The sequence below is a fragment of the Zootermopsis nevadensis genome, unplaced genomic scaffold (genome assembly GCF_977971745.1).
Source record: "Zootermopsis nevadensis isolate Lab colony 2312 unplaced genomic scaffold, Znev_1.0 Znev_ptg000082l, whole genome shotgun sequence".
In the NCBI taxonomy this organism is placed as follows: Eukaryota; Metazoa; Arthropoda; class Insecta; order Blattodea; family Termopsidae; genus Zootermopsis; species Zootermopsis nevadensis.
The window spans coordinates 420578-447315 of NW_028259213.1; the positions used below are offsets into that span (position 1 = coordinate 420578).

Sequence of the window (26738 nt, forward strand, 5' to 3'; positions counted from 1 at the left end):
CGGCGGTATTACATTTGCATAGATGTAAACGCTTTCAAACTTCTACCCCTGTTTCTAAGCACGTAACAGTGAAGATGTATATAGTTCAATTATTTTATGTTGCATGAGCGCATAAGGGGAAGTGCCAGCAAGAACCGTGGAAGTTCAAATTCTACTTCCGGTGAAATACTTAAGCGGTTAAAGATGCAGTTGAACTAATCCACATGCTCCCGAATCCTCTGCGCATTGTGTTAACAGCGGTCTCGTCTAAGCAACTGAACTGTACACAGTTGAAAATCGTCTCTATATCGAATCTCGACCTACAGACTGGCTATCCTGATTGATATTTGTATATTTTACTCATTTGGTCCCTTATTAAACCAACCCCCCCAAAATGCACGTTAACCCTAAAATGTATTATATATATATTACACATGATGTATTTTATATTCAACCAAAAAATATAATCTTTTCAATATTAACTAATATTTTTACATGTATTATAATATTTGCGTTGATTTAAACTATTATACCGTTGTCACAAAATATATTATGTCAATAAAGAATCGAGATTTTACAGAGGTAATGAATCCTATTGGTATTAAAGACTGTGCAAATTACAACCTGCTACATAAAAGGAGGCATGATAATTAGTAATTAGCAGAGCAAATTACAGTATCACCGGCGCTAATGAGAAGCTTCGAGAAGCTTCTTGGCTACTACCGCATTGTAATAACAGCCACCATCATGTGTTGACGGTAGTCACAAAAGCTTTTTTAAAATAAACTAAGTTAAGAAAATTACTGTTAAGGAAGTGACTGACGTTTACACGTGCAACAAATATCAGTCACCGTGATCGAGTTTAGCTACCTTAACTCGTCCAGTTGATCCCAAGAAACAGAAGTTAAAATTTAATGAACAATCTACAGAGAATAAATATTCGTAAACAGTGAATCATAATCAAAAATTATGTTACTAAATTTTATATAGACTACTGCCTACAAAATAAATGTTATTTTACTTAGTACACGAAACATACAGACAACTGGATTGTGGTTATCAACATATAAAAGGGCTTATCGCCTTCATCCTCACAGTAGAATACATTACCACAGAAATTACCATAAACATTAAAATTAAATTCTATATATACGCAGAAATACACTAGTTTCCTAAGATTTTCAAACGAAGTTAGAACGTAGAAGGTTTGGTAAACATTGGCCTAATTTCAGCTTACCAGTCGAACTTTCTACATTCCAAATGATGTAACCACATTCGTAATAATTTCTGCTTACGCAACGGGTGTACCTGAGAAAAGACTCTCATGTATAGTGCTCAATTTATGTTGGAAGCCAGCAACAGCTTGGGAGATAGGCGTTGATGTGTACTTATTAAATTTAGACGAACGTTATACATGGCAGAGACTCTTGTGACAGCTCAAAGCTACGATGGCTGTTGGCTGTATCTTAATTTTCGTTCAAACTATAAGGACAGCTGGTCTCCAGGGCTATCGGGACAGTCTTGTAGCATGAATTGACGTTCGGGGTCCTGGGATCTACTACTTGTGAATATTTGAGAGGCTTGAGGGACAAGAGATAGATGCGCAGGTGGACACCGTGACATGGCCACAAGGGCAGACTTCCGCTCGTCCTCTCCAGGGAGGACGCTGACTACACGACCAAAAGAAACCGTGAACAAAAGCAGTACACATTATAAAAACTAAGAAGTTAATCCCTGGGTATGAAACAAGATTTTGAAGCGGCTAATCCAAGATATTTCGGGTGAAAAGAAACAATATTTATAATATGGCAAAACGATACATGATTCCTCAGGCATACTATCTGCAAGTCATATGTCTTTGTTTATTGTATAACGTTCTATCAACTGCACAATCTATACAACTGTTAATTACAGAACGGTCATGCTGTGTAAGAAGATATCGCGGTTTGTTTTAAAAAAACCCTCTAGAGGAGTTCAGACTGATTCGGAAAGGCGCCAAGTCGTCAACACCCCCTGACAAAGAGTCTTCGGCAGGATATTGCATGGGTCTAGATTCCGAGCAATCTGGATATTAGTTAGAAACTTTGCAAGAAATAAAGCGACGTGCTGTAGTAATCCGACGAAGACAGAGCAAAGCAATCTGTAATGTGTCAGGTCACTAACCACTAAGGAGAAGCGTCAACCGAAGTGCTTAATTCTTACCACATCCTGTTCATCAGACCCAAAAATATTTCAGATTTGCAGAGTGTCATTGTAGGAGAGAGTGAATAATTTAGCGCTAAATTCGTTTGAGTATTGAAATATATTCCGAATTTTGAAAAATTAACTTGTTCAATAACGATGTTAATCGCAGAAGAAGCAGCTAAGGTAGTTGCAAATCTAAACACCCTGATTACAGAATCAAATAATATGGACAGTAAATCAAACTGAAGACTTTGTTGCAAAAAGGAGATAAAGGCATTGTACATTTTGATCAGGAGGGAAGAACTGTTTTATGTATTCAGTAGGTCTACTTTTAATATATTTATTGTATTACCTTAGCAAGCATACGAACATATCCGTCTCTTAAGTCATAGCACCATGCTATCAGAGATGCCACCTTAATAATTGTAATAACAAACAAAATTCGCCATTTTGGATTTGCATCAAACTCAAAAATTGTAGAATGTTTATCTCCATTTGAAGTAGCACAACTGTAACTTCATTCAGTAAGCTACGTTTCGAGACAGATAGTAGTGTATTTCGTCAATTAACACTTTTATGCTCTTTGCTCCAAATTACGCTTCCAAGTGTAAGCACTTGATATTTCTTTGTTCGCACTGACAAATAGGATAAACAATAATGTAACATCCTAGACAGTCCTGCGTAGGCCATCGCAAAAACAACGTTCTCATATTCCGAGTCAATCTCGAACCTCCAACGAATTAGCTGATTGGATAGCGTGGAGAATAAATGGTTTAACATTAACGTTCATTGTTCCGTCAAGGCATAGCTGTAATCGACAATTTTCGCTATTCATTTTCTTTATTACAGCCATGTAAGGCTGACTCCTTCGAAAGTTCATAACGTACGCAATATTTTATCCTCACAAATTAGTTTTGAAAACTTTCTTCTTACATAAAACCCATATAAGTTAATCAGCTGCAATGTAAATGTATTTGACATTATCCATCGTCTTGATTTAAATTCAAAATGATATTTTGACTGCCTGGATTTAAGGACTACCTTAGGACAAGTCAGATCACATTCACCAAATCGACGTTTCTGACCAAAATTATGACGATGGACAATTCCCAAGGACATTGCCATAATAAAGCATTTCTAAAAGCCGTTTAATTAAGTTTCAACTAAGTTCGATGTGACTCAAATAAATGCAAATGAAATACAACGTACTGAAAGGCCATAAAAGTCCTGATCAGAACAGAGCAAAAGGATCAGTAAGTAATAAAACATGTAACCCTATAAACATTAATTCATAATATGCAGCTTTACCTTTGACGAAGTGGGTTAGACATGTAGTAAGCACGGTGAAGATGACGAATGTTTACAAAATGTTAACTGGCAAGACTAAAGGAAGGATGGAATTCTGAAAATCTGGGAAAAGATGGGAGAATAATATTAAAATGAATCTTAGGAAAACAGAATTGTTAGATGTGGACTGGATTTATCTGGCATGATATTTGGCACTCTCCTTGTACTTAGTCTGAAGAGACTGAGGAAAGCCACCAAAAGCACCAACAAAGCTGGTCTCTGGGCCGAGATTTAACTCAGTACCTTCCAAGTGTTAAGCTGGAGTTCCAACTACACTACCGTAATGTTTGGCATGTTCGTTTCATCTTTGGATTCAATCTAGAGAAATAGAAACATCCACACAATAGTGGAAGGAAACGTACACGAGGAAATACGGGCAGCTCTCTCCTTGTCTCACTTGCACTGTCGATTTCTCTACGCTGTCAAACAAAGCCCACACACGATCACATGTGCAGGAATGCAACTCTGTTCAACCAACACTAAGTGACGTTCACACATGTGAACCGCCGAGCGGTTGGCAATACAATTATTCCCTTCTGTACACTAACGTTCACGGCAGAAAGTGCAGCAGCCAAGCCAACATATTTCGATGCAACAAGATTGTTGGTTTAATATCGAAATCGTTGACGCTGCCAAAAAGACAAATTTATCACCTTGGGATGCCTTTCAACACGAAGCTGGAATGCCGACGCCGAGCGTTGTGACTTAAATTAAATTAAATCCGTGGCGTAACAGCTCCAGAGAGCCAAAGCCTCACGTTCACATGCCTAAGCAGAGGTGAACGATCATCCAACCAGACACAGGGTGACGTGTGGTCAGCACGACGAACCCCCAGCCATTGCTAGCTTTCCATGACCTGATTACGCCCAATTTCCTCACGATGCTGGGTTGGCACCGGTCGAAAGCTCATGAGAAAATTTCTTCTCCCCCGAGACTCGAACCAGCGCGCATTCCGTATCGCCGGTCCGAAGCATGATGCCTCAGACGGCGCGGGACCGATCGTTGTGACACAATTCGTAATAACTCCCCTTTTGATAGAGGCAGCAAGCATCTATGAAAAGTCGACATATTTCTACCAAACTACGCTATCTTCACATTTACCGACGTACAAACCTGAAATTTCTTTTCTAGAAAAGATTTTATTTTACAAAATGCGTGTCTCAGGCAACGCATTTCTTTTCTTTGGCGACTTGAAGAGTGATGTACGCGTTTAAAGTGTATAGGGCAACATCGCCAGGAATCGATCCCCCCAAAAAAATATATCAGTTGCAGCGGCGTGAGCTGTGGACCTTGCAACCCCCACGCGACCTCCTCCCCAACCCCCAACCCCTTCTAGCTAACAACTAATGACTTTCCCATCAACACCGACCACTGGTGGTCTTTCGCTCCTGCCCTTCGCTCATCTCATTCTTTCTTTGCCTCCTCTCTCGTTCGCTCTTTTCGCCATTATTGTAGTACTGGCACAGTCCACTCATTCCGGGAGTAACAAAACATCACTACCAAGGCTAGCAGTTTTGCGCCCGCCAAGTGTCACTAAACAAAACATAACACAGCGTCTCTGCCATTTGGGAGTTGTTTTACTGCCGACACTTCGGTTTCTTCTTGATCTTTCCCGTAAGGCTGAAAGTGAAATAAGTATTAGCGTTCATTGACTACAAGACAGCCATCTTCATATTCGCCTCTCTGAAAATTTCCTTCATAGTACATTACATAATAAATAATAACTAGTCAAAGCTGTTATTGTTAAGGACCACTCTACGATGCGGTCAACCCTTTATTGATCAGCGGTAAATATGTACACCACCTGCATTAATAATTAGGTTGAATTTCCACCAACGAGCGTATTTATGTATTCAGTATATATTATTTCCTTAAACATCATTCACCAGTTGATCTTTGTACTGATGAAAAGTTGTGTTTTATTTGCTGTAGGGACCTAAATTTAAAATATTATTTAGACGAGATTCATCTGAGTTAATTCAACATGAAAGTTGATATACGTAAACGAGACAGTATTCGTTACACTGAGGGTGGTTTCAGTAGCAGTCTGTGGGATTTAAGCGACCTTTCACCTGTACCTGAAGTTATACAAATTCAGAAATAGCCATCTTGGAAGCTGTGTTCTCCCACACCCCTCAATATACATACCGAACAAGTATCACGACACATCGTAGTAGCTAATGTTAGTTCTATGGGTGTGGATGCAGGGCAAATATGATAAACACGTCTTGTAAATTGGTTGAGGGGATAACTTTGAAGGGGGGAAGAGGGATCCTGGAGAAGGTCAGTGTATGTTGGCTCCCCTAGTGAGGTTTCTCATGGATTTGACTGTTGGCTCGTTCTGGCCAGCAGGAGGTTTCTCCCTTGCTCCTTATAAGATCGGGCAATCTTATGATGAATAATCCACTCACCGATATAAGAGAACAAATATATCGCAGGTCTGATAAAAATAAAACGAGGCAATAACTACATCAAAAGAGATAAGCTTTTTGACAAAGGTATAAGTCATTATTTTCCAGCTAAATATTCTAATCAGCAATGCTGTATAAATGTTTTTATATGCCAGGTCACATTGCTTGAACTCCATTCGTATTTAAGTATCGTACGTCTTATGGAGGACGGAACTTGAACTGGACTCATCTACCGGTACGTTTCAAGACTATTTTGTAGTTCTCGAACAGAAAATGTGCAAAAGAGATAGAAGAAGCCATTTTATACTTCGAACGGTTATACCCTATTAAGGCTTCATATTTTCAACCTCTTGTAGTAGGTGGACCCCACTTAAAAAACGCATTATCGAATGGAAATGCCTCTTTAGTACACTCAAAAGCTAAAAACGAAAGAACAAAATATATCAACAATAACGTAACAAACATACAAACAGGTTAAACTCCAGACTCAGCTGTTCCGACCGATAGGCCACAGTGTATTCGGTACACAGTCAAAAACTCGCTCGTCTCCTAATTCTGAGCAAATAATATTAAGGAATGATCCAGAAACTTTATCAAGACAGTGTACTAATGGGGCGGGGTTGAAACCTGTAGCATCTATTGTAAGGCATGGCATCCGAAACCTCCCACGGACAGACACTAACGAAGAGACTGCATCTCGGTCAGGTCGACTTATTTGTTGATGATACTACGCGGCGGGGGTGTCTCAGCTCCATTTGTCAACAGAAGTTCATCACGCCCCAAGAGACTGCTTCAGCTTCGTCTTTGTTCCACGATATCACGACTTATAACCTGGCTGTAGACTGGTTGGCCGGTTAGCCAACGTCATCTCTAACTTAGTGGGAGGAATAGCATACAGCCCTGTTCCCTTAGACACCCGCAACTGGCGTGAACGATCTAGACAAATGTGAGGACGTCCACAAGTCATGGAGAAGGGTGACAGAAGAGGAGAGGGAAGTGAATCATTACTTGCCAGTTAATAGTATTACAATCCTTGAATGAGATGGTCCTTTTTCTCTTTTATCTTCAATTCGTTTTTCTATTTTCCATCATCAACCCTATCTTCTCTGTCCTTACACTGACGCCGACTTACCCTGGGACAAGCTACTAACAAGAAAATTCCTCTCGTTCGACTTTCCTAAAGGCTGTGTGTTGTTCTATGCTTTGCTGCAGCTAAACAAGCTAATTTGAAAGCTCCTTTCAGTGTATACGCACTGTAAAACAATGAAGCCACCAACATTTAAAATTAATTACTCTTCAATTCATCTGATAACAAAAATATACCTGAAATCAACTTCGTTGGGATTACGATGTTCTTAATGCAAGCATAAATACATTATATAGCCGTAGAATCGTGTTTTATTTTCTGTTACATTGAGGAAAAAAATAAAATGTAAATATACGAAGTCAAATTGAAGAACAGAAAAGGCCACAAAATTCAGTGGTATATATATATATATATATATATATATATATATATATATATATCATCCTTCTATTACTGTTTGATCAGCTAAACTAGAGGACGTGTTGCTCGGTTACTGAAACCAAGACATATACACAAAATTTTTTGGACAGAAAAGTGGATTTTGCTACAATAATTCTTATGGAGGTCACGAAGATATGAATTACATTGCACTGGCTTCATATAGTGCAGAGTAAAGAAGAATTCTGTGTTGCCAGCTGTTATCAGGGGATGAAGCACTGACCTATTTTTAAAACCTCCCATAATTATCTGTCCAAATATCTTTACAGGGGTCCGCAGTGGCGGCGCGGTCTGAGGTGTGGGCCTTGTTCCGCTTGGTCACTGGGACTGCGGGTTCGAATCCCACTCAAGCCATGGATGTTTGTCGGCGTCTTTCTGTGTTGTGCTGTCCTGTGTACAGGTAGGTGCCTTGCCACGGGCCGATCCCTCGTCCAAGGAGTCCTACCGAATGTCTATAGATCAAGACAACGAAGAAAGTTGGGACCCGCAGTGCTGAGGCACTTGAAGAACGGGTCGTTCCCAGTATCCCAGTAATATCTTTACAAAACATCTGATCAACTTATTCAAATTTATTAAAAAGAGCCACTGCTTCGGACTTAATTACGTAATATCACAAGACTGGCACAGAATCCAAAATTGAGAAAAAGAGTTTGAGCATCAGTTCCAGTCAAACACAGCAACTTCTCTGACACTGATGTAATGCTTATAGTCTTCACGGATGTGGCAGGGGATGTTACGGACTGTGAAGTATCATTTTTCCTTACAAATACATTCTTCTCTACCAGACGACCCGGCGCAAAAGCCAGAAGACAAACATCATTATAGATTTATTAAGTTTTTAAATAAATTATACAAACATAATTGTACAATTGATATACAAAAGAACTTAAGACTGAAGTGTTAGTTCTGCTGAATCAGTTGTAATTGGTTTGACTTAAACCAGTTTATCCCGGCACCTGCGACAAGCCAACATGTAATTCAGACGCTAAATATGTTGCGAGGTGAGAAGGTGCGTAGTAGGCCCCGGAAACCGTGGCATACGACTAGGCTGAGCAGTTCCTGACGCGCGGATTGCAAAGGTTTCGCTTTGCTTATTCCTAAACTCGCTTTATTTTCCCGTTCACTCGAAGTGCAACAACACAAGACACTTATATAAAGACTCGGCAGCTGTGAGACGTGAAAAGTGTGAATGAAGACTTCCGGTCTGTAGCAGGATTATGAATTAAAACTCTCAGAAAGCAACCGCCGTCACGATATTAAGATGTCGACTGAAGCGGTCATTTGAGTATAGAACTATATACGTTTGAATTATCAACTCTACGTTCTTTAGGAATATTTTTATCTTCTATGAGGTTTCTGGTTCGCGCGTCGGCGAGTACGAAGATGGCTGCCTTCTGGATTTTTGCACCGCGTAGTCTGGTAGAAGTGCTTGCTGCCACCACCATCGCCTTTATCATGGAAGCGGAAAGCACGTCTGAAAAGTCGGTAATCGTCTGTCAGACTACACAGCGAAGAAACCCAGAAGAGAGCCACTTTAATTTTATTTTTGATCAAATTTCTGGCCCTGTCTGAGGCAATGTTTTATTACAAGTGTTGTTATTGGCTTGGATAGATGTTTCTATATCAGATGTGGGAATCAAACAGTCGCGCACACGTCCTCGTTGCAGCTGTGATATCCTGAGGGTACTCGGTCCAGCCAGTGTTGATAAATGGCGTAAAGTAATTCATCATGTGGTCTGACACGACACTGATTCCCTCCTCCGTCACACCATCAACCAGGAGTTCCTCTGGTCCGTGCCCCCTCTCCCAGTCTGCCTGAAGCTTTGCACGATTCCTCTATTGGAGTGGAAATTTCGTGATGTTGTTTTGTTTCTGGGGGACTGAGCACCATCACACTCACATATATAGCTGAAATACATCATAAGCCACCGACAATGTGGCGTCATAAGAAGTGACATATACGCTGTGCCTTAAAACATGTTTGCATAAAACCCCGTGATTTTTATAGTACTCTCATTTATAAAATAATACGCCATCGAAAGCGTTGTAGTTCTAGTCAGTTCGATTTAAAACGCATTGCACAAGTCAGATGATAATCCTAAACAAAGTGCATTTTTAATGTCACACTACGCGAACACTGTCCGTTATTCTTGTTGAACAATTAATGAAAATGAAACGTTAGATACAAACATTCACGTACAAGTCATTTCACGCGTATATTCTGACACGTCTCTTGCTACGGCCCAGTGTGTACACAGCCTACGTACCCCTACAGGTAGACTCTCCACAGTTCACTTTATACATAGTTGCGCTTTTTTTCCTGATTGTTACGAGTCCTCAGTTTCCGTTTCCATCTATTAATGTTCCATCACACATCTAGGTTTACATCGCGTTCCATGCTACATCAACATACATTTGGGGAGAACAGGATACGGTAGGGTGGAAGGGCATTACAGGGTAGATTTTCAGAACCATTTTCAATCCGATTGCTTTTGCCTGAGAATTTAGCCTCCAACCCTGGTCCTTGCTCTTTCTCCCTTACCTTTCCAGATTCTTTCAGTGTTATTACGTTTCGTAGTTCCCGCTACGAATATAAATTGGCTCGAGAAGCAGAAGAGATTTCCAGCAACTTGAAGTCCTCTGTTAGTCGAGTCTTCAGACCTCCCTCCAGGTCAGTGGATATGTGATCTAGTGCATTACTACTTCTGTGTGGTTCTAAAAGACGAAAACCGGTAAAAGAGAACTATCGCCATGCGACCTTGAAAAAAGTTGTCAGTGGAACGACGGTTCCGGAGAATTTGACGTAAATACGTCTATACGGAAAGGAAGTTTATATATTGGCTTTATTCTAAATATTTCCTTTATAGATCCTTTACAATTGAGATAAATTTGATCAAGACATTGATTATTTAACTTGAATTAGTTACGCTTAAGATGGGTCTGTGGTAGCTGAATGTAATGTAAAGTAATGTAATGTTTTATAGGTAACAACAATTCCGAGTAAACAGATGACGTTTCCTAGGTAACCAGGTTACACTTTTTCGTTACACTTTTTTGCCGAATGACCCTTCTTTATAGACGTATTTACTCCAAAAAAGAAACGTTAAAAGGGAGGTGTGTCTGTATCTTCTCAGGGTCAGGGTGAAATTAGCCATTAAATCTGTAAAATGGACTGAAGGGGGGGGGTTGGGACAAGATACAAAGTAGAGGGGGAATAAGGAAGGGTAGTAAAAAAGGAGTCATGGTAAGATAATATACAGACGAGGGAAAAAATAAGATTTCCATCAAAACTGTGGCAAGGATTACGCCCCAGAATCCCATGCGATGTGCTAAACAAAAGCACGTGATTTTGTGGGTGGGGAGTGGGGGATTAGTGCACGTTTGAACACTGAACTTACATGCAACCTGTAATGTTTACAATATGCAATAAAGTAAAACTATTTTCTGACTGCCTAATTTATAAAAGAGAAAAGGAATAATAAAGTCTAAATTACATGACAGAATTGACTTTAATAAACAAATTAACCGTTGTCACATCTGTAATTACTACGAGAAGATTGACACTGAATGCGTTAAATTTGGCGATACTTACCCGATTCTTAAGGTGGATTTCTGTAATATTTTCTATAATTATTAAAGAATTCCTGAATAGTATATTGAAACTAGTCACGACAGTTCATTTCCCTAGCCTTAAACATTCACTTTACATGAGTATTTGCTCATGTACCACCTTCATAATGTATTTCGACCTTATTCCTACATTTATACACAGTCTTAGTTTATTGCATATTATACATTATTTGTTTCCGTATAATTAAATGTTAATATATAAAACATTGTGATTGCGTAATTGTGATTCTCTTGAAATATGTTGCTCTGGTACGTACATTTATAAAACTGAATATTTGGATTTCATTACTATACAATTATACCACGATATTTCTCATAACTATTGGTCACGTTTCGCTTTCTTTGTTTCCTGAAATAATAAACATTTATATTTGTCCTCTTCTTGGACTCACACACGTTCAAGTAAGTCATTTAGTCCAGTTATGCATTACAACCTTTATTTTCTTAATACAAATATTATCACCCAAATAAATAAATCAAAGTACTGAGCTAAATTAGAAATACACATTAATCTACGTGCCTAACCCCACACAAAGAGCTTCCTAGTACACATCACTGCGTTGTCACTCTTGAAGGACCTCCAACATTACCATTAGCAGTCAGCATATTAATAGCTATATAAAATCACATCCGTTTCAATTTCTTTTCCCCTTTCACTCTATCTCCTCGTCTCTTATTTTATCTTTTTCACTCAACTGCTCTCAATATGCTGAATCGAAATAAAAGACAGAGACAACTAAGGCTTTTCATATACGAAAGAAACATTGGCGTGTCGCAGTCGTAATGTAAAAACCGAGGACGTGCTGGCTGTAGTACAAGGCTTCAAAAGACCTCCCCCCCGCAATACACTCTCTCGTATTTCTATAGGCTTATGTATCTGCAAGCCGACAGTTCTGATTCTAGAACGGTGCATGCAGACAGCAAACTTCTATGCACGGTCCACAAACCATCACCCTGTATCTTCCCTACAGAGGGATTTATATGTAGTATATTTTCCCCGGAATTATTCTTTGACTTTTCTATGATCTGATGGGACGGACGGACGGACGAACTGATGGGCTTCTGATGGTCTCGAGTTCCGCCTAAAGCATTAAAAGATTATTCCAGCATCCAGAAGTGGCGTACGCAACACCGCAGCGTACGTATAACATTGACTACTCTCTTCAATAGAAAAGTTACATTGACCCCTTTGAAATCCATCAACAGATCAGTTTTCACTGCTTTGTGCTTTACATATTAGACTAACTCTCACAACCCCCTTAGCATCAAACAAAATTCTGCTTCTACATAAACGTCAGGGAAACGGCTTTATTTAAATGGCAGGTTTAACTCAAATGAAAATTAATTAATATCTGTAACTCGATCTGCAGAACTAAGCTAAGGAATGCATAACTGATTACATAGACACTAGGAAGCAGAAATAATTCTTAATAAGAGAGCAGTTAATTTATTTTACATTAACCGTATGCTTTCACTAGTCTCTAGGAACTAACTTCTGTCACTGAAACCAAAATATTTGCACAGTTTCTTCATATGTCATAGGCATGCACAGGACGTGTAGAATGCATACGTAAGATGAAAATTCGAGAAAACAGCTCGATTGCAAATCCTAAAGTAAAGGAAACTAAATAGAATATTAACGAATTGAATTCATAAAGCTTATTCTTAGGGACTGGTGGCGGGCTCTTGTGAGCACGGTAACAAACTTAATAATTCCTTAGAAAGCTTAGCAACTGTTAGCATTACAAGAAGGACTTTGTTCCGTGGAGTATTTTTAATTAGTTACAAAATATGTCAAAGTTGTTATAATGAGACAATGTGAGGTCTAATCTTTCGGAACCATAAAATACACCACACACAGACCCGATATCTAACAATAACAGTCAAAATGAGATATTCTGATTGTTATAAAAAACTGACGTATTAACTAAAGATAGGTATATACAGCAGGCTTACTAATTTCAGATCAGCTGCTTTTGCGTAAACTAAACTCGAGATAACTCGAAGATAAGTAATTTCTCAATAAGTGTTATTAAATATAACGAAAACCGACTAGTAGTTTTTTTTAAATAGTGTCAGGAGGGAGTTTTGAACCTTGGAGTCCAACGAGGAAAACTATTCTTGGCCAGAGGGAACACAAATACTGGACCAACCTGTTCTAGGTAAGCCATTACTGGTGTCAGCATATATATACAACAGCGGCCTCCTGCGGGAAGCATACAGAGCAGGATATAGCTCAGTAATGTTCATCTCGTGCGTCGGGTTAACAGCCACTGGGACCTTTATTGCCTACATAAAATCTCAGGGTAAGAAGGACCTAACTGTCTGTTTATGCTTAACTTGTAAGTCACCAACATAACAAAGTAGCACAATTTATTCTACTATCACTGGAAATTCGTTTCAGGACAGGACGATTTTGACAATAATACTTATTATCTGAAAAGTGAATAATGAATCGTATAATATTTGAGGTACTTACTGCGTGTGCAGAACACATATTTAAGGATTTATTTATTTTTCGGCCTCGCATCTAAGCAACCCTGTTTTTAACTACATACTATTTATTACCCCACAGAGAGTTGAATTTAGGAGAAGGCGTGGGAAACCAGGTTGGGCGGATGTTGTAGGAGTCTCTCTCTTTCACGAGAAAGGGGTGACCCTTTACGCCAAACCCTGTCCCTACTTTAATGGAAATTAATATTATATTATTCTTGGCTGGACTCTGTAAGTTTCTTATCCAATCAGGAGTGAGTTGTTTTCTTGTGAATGTGTCTTAACCCCGGTGTTGAGGGCGACAGTCTTTACTTCACTCCGACTTCTCACTTCAAATTGTCACTTGTCACATTTTGAAACCTTAATTAGGAAACTTCACAAAATACAACTAAATCCAAATTATCGAAGTTACGAAGAGCCACTGAAGTGATTTATAGCTTGAATGAGTTATTTTATAAATTTATCATTTAACACCTTTTGTTATCTGTAACCTCGGTGTGGTACGTGGTCAATAAATAGTGGCAATATCCTCTAAATCAATCCGGGGTTGTTATTATTATCTGCTACGAACAGGCCGTTAACACCACCCGAGATCCAGAGTCCACCTACCGACGAGTTAGGACCCAACAACCATATTTGCCCTGAGATACCCCAACTCGATCACCTGCTCCCAAATTTAAAGAAATAACCACATCCTCGTGAGCAGAGGCCGCCCAACGTCCACCCGGAGACAGCTACGGCTCCACGGTATTCAACCTGCGGCACTTTCGAAGCTGAAAGTGGACGGTTACAGAATCCCCAGCCATGGTGCCCCTGGCTGAAAACCTTTGCATGGTTAATGCTTTTGCTCTGTTCTGATTAAGATGATTAAACTGTTGCTTCCATGTGAGAAATAATACCTGAATTAGGACACTATGGCTTTCTTCCAAATTATTTCCCATTCATTATTCATTAATAATCCTTTCACCCGACGCAAATAGTCTGAGGGACTGGCAGCTTCGTTAAAACAAATCGCAAGTTGTCTCGTGACGCACGGTTTCCACCCAAAACCTTATATGCAGTTCTCACTTTCCTATACGTGCCACATAAATATCTCCTTGTTTTAACAAACCTATTAATAGCTGTTAGGCTAAGAACACACGCTGTTAAGTCTCTTGGTCAAATATTTTTCGCTAACGTGTCTGTGCATATTATATGCAAATGCGTTCATGTTTGCTGGAATATGTACATATGCATATATAAACACATGTGTCACACGTGATGCAGGTTTGTGGTTCGTGTGTGGCTGTGCATAGGAAAGATAATATTTTAATATTTTCCGTCAAATCACAATTTTAATAAGATAATAAAATATATAAAATATTTAAAATATCATTTCACGTTCCGCATCGAATGATCGATTTACAAATTGGAACGTTTTTTACGACATGTTTCGGTTATATTTAACCGTCCTCAGGTATAAATTAGATTGGTAAATCTAAAACTCGAATTACAATCATTTACAATGTTATGCAGTTTATTGAAAATGTTATTATCAGATTACTCTTATATATTAGAACGAAGGTATTGTTTTTTATATGGCGTGGTTCATCTGATGTTCAATATTAGTCGGTGATGAGTTGATAGAGACATGACGTGTCTGGCGGAAGACATCTAGAAGTATTACTGTGTCGGGTCGAGGTTTAATACTGAATTGCGGTTGCTCGTGGAGTGCGTAGGTGAAAGGAGGTTGCTATGGTTGGGGTCAAGGATCTGGAGGGCATTGAAGATGGGGTTATTAAGAAAAATATTGTCGTTTAGGGAAAGGTTTTGTTTATATGTTTGTTGTATGTCTTTTGTTACGTACTATTTTTAGAATGTCCATAGTTTGTGTAATTGTATTGTATGAGTGTCCTATGTTTAGAATATGCTTTGCGTATGCAGAAGTTTCTTTATTGTGTTTTATGGCTGCGATATGTTCTTTATATCTTTGTGTAAAGATGCGTCCAGTTTGTCCTATATAAGTTAATTGGCAGTCTTTACATTTTAATCTGTATACGCCTGGAAGACTAGCGATTTTTTGTGATGTGTCAGGGAATTATGAATAACCCTGTATTATCAAATATGACATCCCAAGTGGCATCTGAGAAATTCGGGCGCACTTGATAACGACTCAAGGGGGTTGGCGATGTGCTGGATATGGCAACTTACCTGTTACGCCACCGTCACAGACGGTCTTATTAAGCATCTTATTCAAACACGAATTGTAACTGATTTGTCTATACGTTCATTCAGTTTCATTCATGACTGCCGGTCCGCAAGAAACTTGTATTGGTATGAAGTGGGGTAGAGTGGTCAATGTTACGCTCCGGCCGTTTTAGCCAAACGCAAAAGACTAGCCGGTACACATTGCATATGAGTTTGGTTAGGGCAGAGACCTGTCTCGCTTGCCGGGGCTCCAAACGCGGTAATCCAGCCCGCAGACGATAATTCTTCTTACTGAGTTAAAGGGCTAATCAGATTCGTATCACAATTCTAGAAGAAAGTAGGACTAGGCATTTTTGGCGAAAAAACATTGTCTCTTTTGAGGACACCTCGATACGAGAAAGTGTTTAGATTGATAAGATGCATTTAGTTTAATTTTGTTTTTAATTTGTTCTTGTTTTCTCAAACATTGTATTCATTTAACCTTTTTGTGCTGACACCGTAATTGGCCGCTGTAGTTGGTAAGTCAGCACGTTAAAGTAAAAAAAAAAACTGAAATGAATTAAATTGCTATTATTTTCTTAACATCTATTATATAAGCCTATTTATATTTAATTTTAGTTTTGAATGTTTCGTGACATGCCAGCAGCCGAGCTTTTCTGTAATTTCACATATTTTTAATCATCCGTATTCGTTAAGAAGTCATAGAATTAATGTTATGTAAATCAGATATTTCAAAAGTTCACTGCGCAGCTGAAAACAACAGAATCCATATAATGGTAATGAGGGGCGATCGCTCCAACGATGTGATTGAAATCTTTGTCGGTAGGACAAACACAAACACAAATGCATCTATAGTACAGACCTTCAGAGAGAAAGATAAACAATAAAACAGCGTATCAATAAATGTATTTGAGAGCAGAGCGGACTGCAAAGTTGTTACACGCTTCGGTATGCGGGCAAATTATAAATTGAAATTCCACTAAACAAATATCTGAAAACATTTTATTATACATTATGTTATTGTGGTTTAAAACCAATTAAGGATATAATATATCTGACGTCTGTATGCTGGTAAGTACGAGGCTCGTCCACACAACTAAAGATCGAAGAGGTATTTGTAGCATCTGTTTTGTTTCCCTAATGTGAATATAAATAAGAAAGGAATGAATTTGCCAGTCACGTATTATGGTAGAAATAACTTGTATTGGCTCCATATAACTAGTCATCTATATTAGCAGCAGTTTATTTAACATACAGCCGGATGTTAACGCGTAATTTATGTATTCATGATCCATTACTAATATTTACGAACCCAAGGTTGGAGTACCATGTTACTGAATTTGCTTTTGCAGACTTCGCGAGATCATCAGGACACTTTGTACTTGCTAAATAAATAATAAAAAAAAATATTATGAAAGACGATGACAGTAGGTGGAGTACTAATTTTTAAACTACTCAGCTTCGAGGACTGGTAAAGTAATTGTGGGTTTTTCGAGGACCGATATCATAATCTAGACTACTGTACAAATCAAGTGTACAGACAAAATTATTATTATTATTACATCAAAACACGTTTCTTTACAATACAGGAATTAGGCATATAGCTTTAAATTGTAAAAGAATGTGTGTAATGGTTATACACACACAAAACCATTAAATACGTGAGCATTGTTTATACATCTTCATGGGACATTCTATATTAAATCTTCAAATCCGAATATTGTCTAAATAATATTTAATAATTCTCTCTGCACCTGAAAGGGAAATCAATGCGTCTCTATAAAAAGAGATCAACTGGTTAATGGTGTTTACGAGAACAATGTTTACACTGATAATCATACAAAATCGATGAATATAAATGCAGTTATTTTTCGTTGCAGAATGTGATACATATAGTTAACACTGGGCTAAGAGGATTATCGTCGAAAAACAAAATATTTACTAGCATCGACCGATCGCAATGAACAGTGAGGATTACGTAAGCACAATGGTATAAGAAATAATTTAATTTGTGGTGAATAGGCTTACCCACCTTGTAAGGACCGGGGGACTGACCCTAGGAAGCCTCTCGGCTTTGTACACCAAAACAGAAAAACGAAAAAGCAAGTTGTGGTGAAATGACCTTAACTAGAATATGCCGACTGCCATAAACTGAGTCGGTTCACAGTCCTTCGGTTGAGAAACTTATTTCTGAAACAAGACGTTCCAGAAGTTATGGGAGGGGGAACACGCGATTCTAAAGCTTCTGTGTGCATCACAGGCAATCCGAAACAATAGCCAAAATTATTCAACATGGAAATTATAAGCTGCGAAAATAAATACACATACGTATCGTGTTACTTTAAAAGCCACCAAAACAAAACTAAACTTGTAAGATTTGAGGTTTTCACAGCGGTGAATATGAAGATTTCTGTCTTTTGAGTTTTTGCGCTGTGTATTCTGGTAGATGTTTAACAACGTTTCGGAGGTCATACTGCCTCCATCTTCAGGGCGATATTTGAAGTTTTCACAGCGGTGAGTATGAAGGTTTCTGTCTTCTGGGTTGTTGCGCTGTGTATTCTGGTAGATGTTTAACAACGTTTCGGAGGTCATACTGCCTCCATCTTCAGGGCCATACTTGAAGTTTTCACAGCGGTGAGTATGAAGATTTCTGTCTTCTGAGTTTTTGCTCTGTGCAGTCTGGTCGATGTTTAACAACGTTTCGGAGGTCACACTGCCTCCATCTTCAGGGCGATATTCATCATTCAACTAAACTTATTTACCACACATTCATCAGGGCTAGGCCATTAATAACGCTTGAGAGCAACCCTAATCAGTAAGAAGTAAGACCATTTATATTTGCTTTCATATATGATATTATTAAACGTATTTCACCATGCTGAAACTCAGTAATATATTCACCTAATGATGTCCCTGGCGGATCGAAACATGTTAAGAAACAGAATATCGCTAACTTGTTTTCGTGTGTGAAATACAGACCGGTAGATGTTTACCGACGTTTCATAGGTGTTTGCTGCCTCCATCATCAGGGCTATGAGTGAATATCTCCCTGGTGATGGAGGCATGTTAAGTAAACAAATCTCAAGTGCGGTCAGTTATATTTTGTTTGATTTTTCAATTAAGGTTGTATCCAACATAATGATATCAAAACACAAGTACTTCTGAACAATGCAGCACATCTTTATATGACATTTCCTATAAACCGATTTCGCTGTTACCATTAAGTAAGTGCTTAAAAACAAAGGTTTTCTGCAAACACGATGATGTCCATTTGATTACAGTCCTACACGGGGCCTCTGAAACATTTTTCTTTTATTTGACGTCTTTGCTCCTTTCACTGTCAAAATACTGTAATAGTGAATACAATTTACTAATGTAATTACTACAGCCTACTGATAGAATCGTAATACATTATTCGAAATATAAAATACAACAGCAACCGCACAAAATAAAAATCTAATCTGCATTAATTATGACGGTACCAATAAAGAAAATACATTAGCTCCCCTTGCAGGCGCATATGACAGCAGATCTTTTCGTATTTGAAATAACAGACAGCTAACTGTTACCTCAGTTCAAGTTGTATTTACGTATGTTTACTCGTAAGTAATTGTCTTTAATGGAAGGACGGGACATGTGACGGTGCGTGCAGATAAAAACCACAAAATTTCTGCTCTAGGGCTACTAAGCTGCTCCCATACAGGCCACACCCTCCGCAAGCATAACGGAACACACTGATATTGACTCGGACGATAATCACTCCTAATCAAACGTAATGTTTCTTCAGGCCACAGAGTAAAAACGTGGAAATATAATGAAAGGTAGAGGACACGAAAGTTTAGTATTTTATGATCCTGTGTCAGGAACTCATTTTATATTGTTATAAATAGCACACAATATAGTAGGATTAATTCTATACGTATTATGAAACACGAGAGTGCAGATGTAGGAGAAAGATTTTGCATATTCTGAGAACTTGCCTCTAGATTCGCCTGTACAGTCAACTGAACACCAAGAAGAAATCTTAATCAGTACATTGTCCGTTTGAATGCCAGTCAAATCGTCACTGGAATAAGCCGCTAAGTGGAAAGAAACAAAAAAAGTTGATGAAGAAATCGAATCCCGGGCGGTACTACTGTCGTCTTACATCTGTTCGTGTTTTCCTTCAGTTCCTAAATCCGTCCTCCTCACTCCTCTGCTATTCATAACATAGCTTACAGCCAATATCCTTCCGATACGGCCGTGTCGGAGTCCTATGAGCACGTAGCCTACCCGTTTCGTAAAAGACAGGACATTTCTTGACCAGCTGAAAGACTATTAGCTTCTAAAAAGGGCCACAAACCTTTGTGTTCATAGTTTCTCGATTCGATTGTGCAGGTGATAAAAATTATATAAAATAAATAGGTCACGAGCAACTTTCCTCATCGTCAGGGCGACAGGGGCTGCGGTTAAGAAAGTACGGAGTAAAATCGTCACTCCCCCATATTTCGGTACGGCGTTGTGCTTGGTTAAAGCACCGAGGTACGTTTTACCTTCAATGGACATTATACTCTACATTGCTCACAATCCATAACCCATCAAAAGTTAAAAAAGAACAAAAAAATAATCAAAAACGCGAATACCACAGAAAGTTGCCCGTATCCCCTGATTTCACCCTCCCTCGATCCATAATTCAACAAAAGAAGCAAGCAAATCAGTTTCCGAAGCGTTATTCAATATCTCCTCCGACAACCAGACCAGTCGTCAAAGCCACCTTCGTGTAAAACATGAAATGCGCACCTCTGTGTGCACATTCAACGCAAATCGACTCCTTTCAACTACACGTGATGTGACACACGTACAGAAACCCTTTAAATTATTCTGTCAATCACACAAGTACCACTGTCGATTCGTTATTGTGTGTGTCGGAGCGTAAACATCGCACAAAATTGCATAAACGGAAGCTCCTCGCTCGGGAAATCATATACATATTTCGGGTAAAGCAGGATGTGTAGGAATTAGGGTCACTATAAAGGAAGATAAAACTAATGCAGACTACATAAAACACATTTTGCTCCTGAATTATGCTCACGTAATATAGAGATATAAGCACCACGGGACGGTTGACGTCTCGGTCAGTGGCATGTTCATTTTACGGGATGTCATTGTGCGTTCGCGCCAACGAGCGTCCTGGAAGGGTCTTCAAATTTACTGTCTCCCTCTCTCAGTCCGGATACTAGTCACTGTTATGTTCCTCTACTTCCCTACTACTTTCATCCGATCAGTTCATATCCTCGTTTCTCTATTCTCTGCTACCTTCTCTTTCAATCCCTTCGTTTCATTATTTCCTTCTTCCCCTCATTTCATGTTTCGTGTCTTATTTCTTTATTTATCTGAGAGTTTCTTTCTTGTGTTGATTACTCTTGTGAAAAATAAACTATTCCCTATGTAGACCTATTTGTGAAATAAGTTACTTTGGATGATTTCCAAACCACACACACGTGCTGTTCGTGTAAGCGCCAGATAATTTTACTTAGAATAAATTACAAGGGATTTACAAAGGAGGTTGTGCCACTTTCCATTCCTGATGTGACGGTCTCATGATGCAGTCAGGATAAACACAGACCCGTCCCTAAGCTGAACACGCAAAAACGTTTGGAGTCGAATTACAAGATGTTACAAATCAGGACGACATTTAAAGTGTCAAAATTAAAGTTTTCATCAATTCAGCATGAAAGGTTGGAATGATCGCAACTTAATCAGCAAACCAGATGAACTTCGTCATCACCGCCATCTCGTCGGCTTCCACAACTATCCGCACATGCTGACTGTCTCTTGCACATATGCCTGTCTTGTTCATAAACCTATCAAAATCGTCTTGGCTATATTGTTTCCTCCAGTACGTCCGCCCACTTAATTATCTTCAGCTAACAACGCAACAACCAATTGGTTTTCTTGTTCTACATTCGATAAATAGGCCCCTGCAATTTCTTATATCACGAAGTCGATGTCTTCTTTAATATTCCCACTCAATGACAACTAAGGTGACCGTAGGAAGTTATGTGTCTCACACACGAGGCGTGCAGAACTTACCTAAATCGAAGCAGATGAGGACAGTCGCGGTAAGATGGCGGTCTTGCCATAAAGATCAGCCGTCACCTTCGTTCAATGTCCTGCGAAGAAGAAACAAAAGGCCTCCATCTAACTTGTTTCGGATAATGATTATGGGGTAGGTTTTAAAGTGTTGTACAATACCGTGACATTTTGGTGTTTCCGCTTCTGTTTCATTCTATCCTCTTTCCTATGAATGCAACATGGCTGTTAGCATGGAAAGCAGTGACAGGAGAGAATGGTGATTTACGTGGTGTAGACAAAAGCAAAGAGGTTAGGAGAAGATGGTAAGAATATTAGAGCTCTGGTTTCCAAAGCACGGGTAACTTTGAAGCTAACATAAACCAAGAAATTCTTGTAAGTAATACAGTAGACAGAATCCATTCTCCTTTTACAAGTCTCCATAACAAACTTTGTGTGGCGGGGGGAAATTTGACATGAAATGTCAGAGATTGTGATCAAAAGAGGTCCTATTGTCAGAATAAAAAAGTCACAGAATGTTTTAATTGCTTCTAGAAACAGCACCGGTTCACTTAAAATTGTACTTGAAACATCAACCATAGAACACGACTGTAAAAAGCCAATGGCGTAACAAGTATATTAAATCCACAGATGACACCATTCAAACTAAAGGATTTAATTGAAACTCAATACCATGTTCCAGAAAATAAATAAAAATATCATAATTGCAAAGCATTTCCCGATTAATGTTTCCTGTAACTGATATTTAAGACAAAAGTGTAATAAGTTTGTTGTACAGATAAAATCAGTTGAAAGTACCAATAATACCATGAGCTAGAAGTGTAACAACAGTCAATTAAGTTGTATAATTTTGACTCTTTATGGGGAAAGCTCTGATAAAACTATGCCATTTTTGGTTCCCATTAAATATAAGAGATCCGCTAAAATTTCACGTTTGAAAATATAGTTACGCCTACGCAAAATGGTAGAGCGCATGAAAAAGACTTAATTGGATTTTTTTTACTACACCTCCCACTCTTGTTCTGAACTGAAAGTGGCTTCCAAATTTGTAAAAAAAAAAAAAAAAAAAAAAAAAAGTGATTGTATGTTCGTTGAAGAATGGTACTTGCACCAGATGGCGTACAATTAAATTGTCCGAAGTATGTTGCTCAGTGGATGTTCGACTGTAAATCTTAGTGGTGGCTATGAAGTGCGTCCCATGTCTACTAAATAAATTAGTGGGAGGTGGGACCATCCAGTCAACACATCATTAATCAACAAAGTCTGGTAAACGGCAAATGTACAGACTTGGCTTCCAGTACAATTAAAGCGTGTGTGTGTACATACACGAGGCGCGTCCTCAAAGTAAGTTTCCCTGGGGCCGTTTACAGAAACAAAACACAATTTCATGGAAATATTTATTGCAACAGATACAGCAAGTGTCCAGCTATTTTTCAACATATTCGCCACCGGAATTGAGACATTGGTCATACCGTGGGACCAACTTTTGAATACCTGTGTCGTAGAAGTCTGCCGCCTGGGATTGGAACCACTGTGTGACAACCATCTCCGCCTCTCTGTCATTCTCAAAACGCTGACGCTGACCGGACAGGAATTTCTTGAGGTGTAGGAAAAGATGGAAATCACTGGGAGCGAGGTCCGGGCTGTAGGGTGGATGATTAAACACCTCCCAGCTGAACTCCTGCAGGAGACTTGCTGTCCGTCGAGCCGTGTGCGGCCTAGCGTTATCACTGACCGCACTTCACAGTCGGCGGGAGCTGGAATAAGAACCTCCATCTTCAACAGCTGCAACGATGCTACTGTGAGAACGCGGGAGGTGCCGTTAGTGCATGCGCCATGCTACGTCATTGCTCTATCACGTACGCACAGTCGCTTCGCGCAATATAAGGTTTGCTAGCTGTGGGACGAGTGGGAAACTTACTTTGAGGACGCGCCTCGTAGATAGACAGGGCGATGGTGGTAACTGCATGGCAGTCGCAACATTAAAACTTCCTGAACATAAGACTCGTCTTAAGTACGATATCCCAAGTTATATTGAACTTTGGCCATAAAAAATAAGGACAAAAATGTTACAGAGGCCTCGTACTTGGACAGACTGCGTGAGAGTGTTTAAGAATAGCTTTCTGAGAGATTATTGAACCTAAAATAGTCGTGTGGTTTCGTAGCACGTATATAAAGATGAAAACCACATCAAAACCGAAGAAAATGTGGCTATCTGAGAGACCTAGGATTGGAGGGGAGAACAATGCTAAAACGGACCTTAAAGAACGAGAATATGAGAATGTGGACTCAATTCACCTGGCTCAGGGGAACTTCCTATGGCACGATCCTGTGAGTATGGTAACAAACATTCGGGTTTCATAACAAGCGGGTAATGTCTTAGTAACTGAACGTTTGCTACCTTCCCATGATGGATTGTGCTACATAGAGTCAGAGTTAATTCATATCGTAGTTGATCAGTCAGAAAAATAATGTATTATAATATTATTTTAATTACTACTGGAGGAAGCAAGGTACAGTCGGACAGTAGCTGTCGCGTGTTCAGTGTCACATACGTCTTATTGTCATAGAGCGTCAGTAACACGCAATGTTCAAGCTCTGTGTGTATGTGGAGCTCTTCCACAAATGTTTCTGGTAGATAATGTTTAGGAATTCCACATTTCGTTACAATCTTCAATGCATTTCGTCACTGGAGCATCTTACTGCATGCATTAAAGAAAGATGTAATATACGAGACAATAATGAAAGGAGTCACACAGAAATAATTTCCTTTTGCAATTACAGCGGCGCAGAAGTGAATGGTTTCCGTGCAAGAAACACAGTCACTATTATTAAACAAACTTTCAGTTCTTGCCTATCTGGATAAACCTCAAGCAGAATCCCACTAAAATGCTCCCAGCCTTTCGTGATTACAATCATTTATAAAGTGTATGTAGGTCCCAGAGGACCTTAGTGACAGAGAGGCTTCATGAGTTAGTAGTCTAACTGGATATCGTTAACTGGGAAACGAGTTTGTTGTGTTATTTATGATTATTTGGCGACTCAACACAGATGAAAAGCACTGGGTAAGCAAAGCGTTGTTTACTCCACGAAACAGTATCAGATACCATCACAAAAATTCTTCCTGCGTTTATGTTTCAGTGGATAGTCCCCAGTCTACCAATCTACACAGTCTTTGGGAGTAATAAAATCAAATCCTATCTCAGAAACATGAATCAGTAACGTGGTTATGATGTAACGCATAACTCGGCCAGTCAGAATTCTATATGGGAGATGAAACAGTGGAATTTCACATTGTGTATCCAAATAACTTTGTATCACAGCTCCCTGTACAAGGTGTTTATAGAATAATTAAAATTTATATGTAATTAAAACAGTTATAATACGGGGAGTGAAGATTCGCATACGACAGGTCTGTCTGCAGAACTTTGGACTATTATCAACCGAGATGGTCTTCAAATTGTTATCACCATCTGCAATTGGCAAAGCTGGTCTAACATGAGTATTATTTCGCTATACGTGATTAATTTGACGGCGCTGTCAGTAACTCACACTACGTAACATTATTATTATTATTATTATTATTATTATGGGCTGTTGTGGGCATGGTAATGAACCCTCGAGATAGAAGAGAAAATAACCACCTGAGCTGGCGACAAACAGTTCGTCGCTCTCGCAGTCAGATAATTTCTTCTGTGCCGTATGAATCATGCAGATCCGACAGCCGACATTGTTAACGTCCAGGGCGATGACACCGCTCCAATTCCTACGACATGCCCACCACAACGCATTGAGTGAATGAATGAATCAATGAATATCAGTATACATAACTCACATATTACACCGTTCTGACTTGAAACATTCCCTCTAATCTCGGTTAATAATATACCACATGTTATTTGTCGATGCTGGCTTTGAAAGATTAAGTTCTTCATTAGATTATTCAGACAAAACAGACAAAATACCTTGTTATGAACGACCATGCCTCTGACCGTAGCACATTCATATTCACTTCCGACGTATGAAATGATTTCATCACTCAACTCTCACACCGGTCCAGACAGGCTCTGGGACCCACACAGTCTCCTAAAAAACTCGCACCAAGATCACTTCCTCGACTGTAATGCAGTCTGGGCGTGAAGCTAACCACTCACCTTCGTTTAGTACTGAGATAAAAGTTGTGCTTAACACTCTTTTCTCTCCTCAGAAATGTTTAATGGATCTTAATTAAGTCATAAAATTTACAATAATGCATATTTGGTACTATGTCTGTGCTCACCTTTCTTCAAACTTCCCGATATTTCACTCCCAAATATTACGGAGTTGGCTATGAAGTGAAAATAACTTTTCGAAGATTCAGTCCGAATAATGGGCATGAACTGATCATGCCACATTTAAGTATGCCGTTTCAAAATTAGCCTAGGACTCACAAAACACTGCCAAATCTAATTTGGGATATTCGCACATAATTCTAACCATAAACCATAGGAATAAACGCTTTACCGCGGAGTTAACTTTGTTAAATGTAACTGTGGTATATTCGTAGATGTTTTCAATGCATGACCTCCAGACACATGAGCTGTATTTATAGCAATTACGCCATTTTTTGAACCGAATATTGGACTTATCTCCAGCAAAACAAGGACCAATCTTAGGCTTTTATGAGCACGGTAATGAACCAAATGTTCTCCGCAGATCACAAGATCGTTAAAAACAATAAAACGGAAAGAACTTGGAAAAACTAAGTCAAGGCTTACTGTACGATAAAGTATTAGTAATTTTCTGGACGAATTAACAGAGACCATGACAAACTCTGCCAGATTAGCCGGCACCCCATAAACATAAAACAGGAGTGGGAAAAATACCTAACTGGAACTCTGATTCTGGAATTCACGTTGTACCATCTATGA

At 39.0% G+C, this 26738-nt stretch overlaps 1 protein-coding gene across 20 annotated transcripts in view; it reads right to left on the reverse strand.

Moving 5' to 3' along the window:
* LOC110827052 (uncharacterized) overlaps positions 1 to 26738 on the reverse strand; it is a 158418-nt gene that overhangs the window by 67962 nt on the left and 63718 nt on the right. For all 20 annotated transcript variants that reach the window (XM_087341603.1, XM_087341604.1, XM_087341585.1 and 17 more), the window contains one exon: positions 21829 to 21908. In XM_087341603.1, the coding sequence (XP_087197729.1) occupies positions 21829 to 21878 (50 nt within the window). In that variant the 5' untranslated portion in view covers positions 21879 to 21908. The remainder of the gene's footprint in view (positions 1 to 21828; positions 21909 to 26738) is intronic.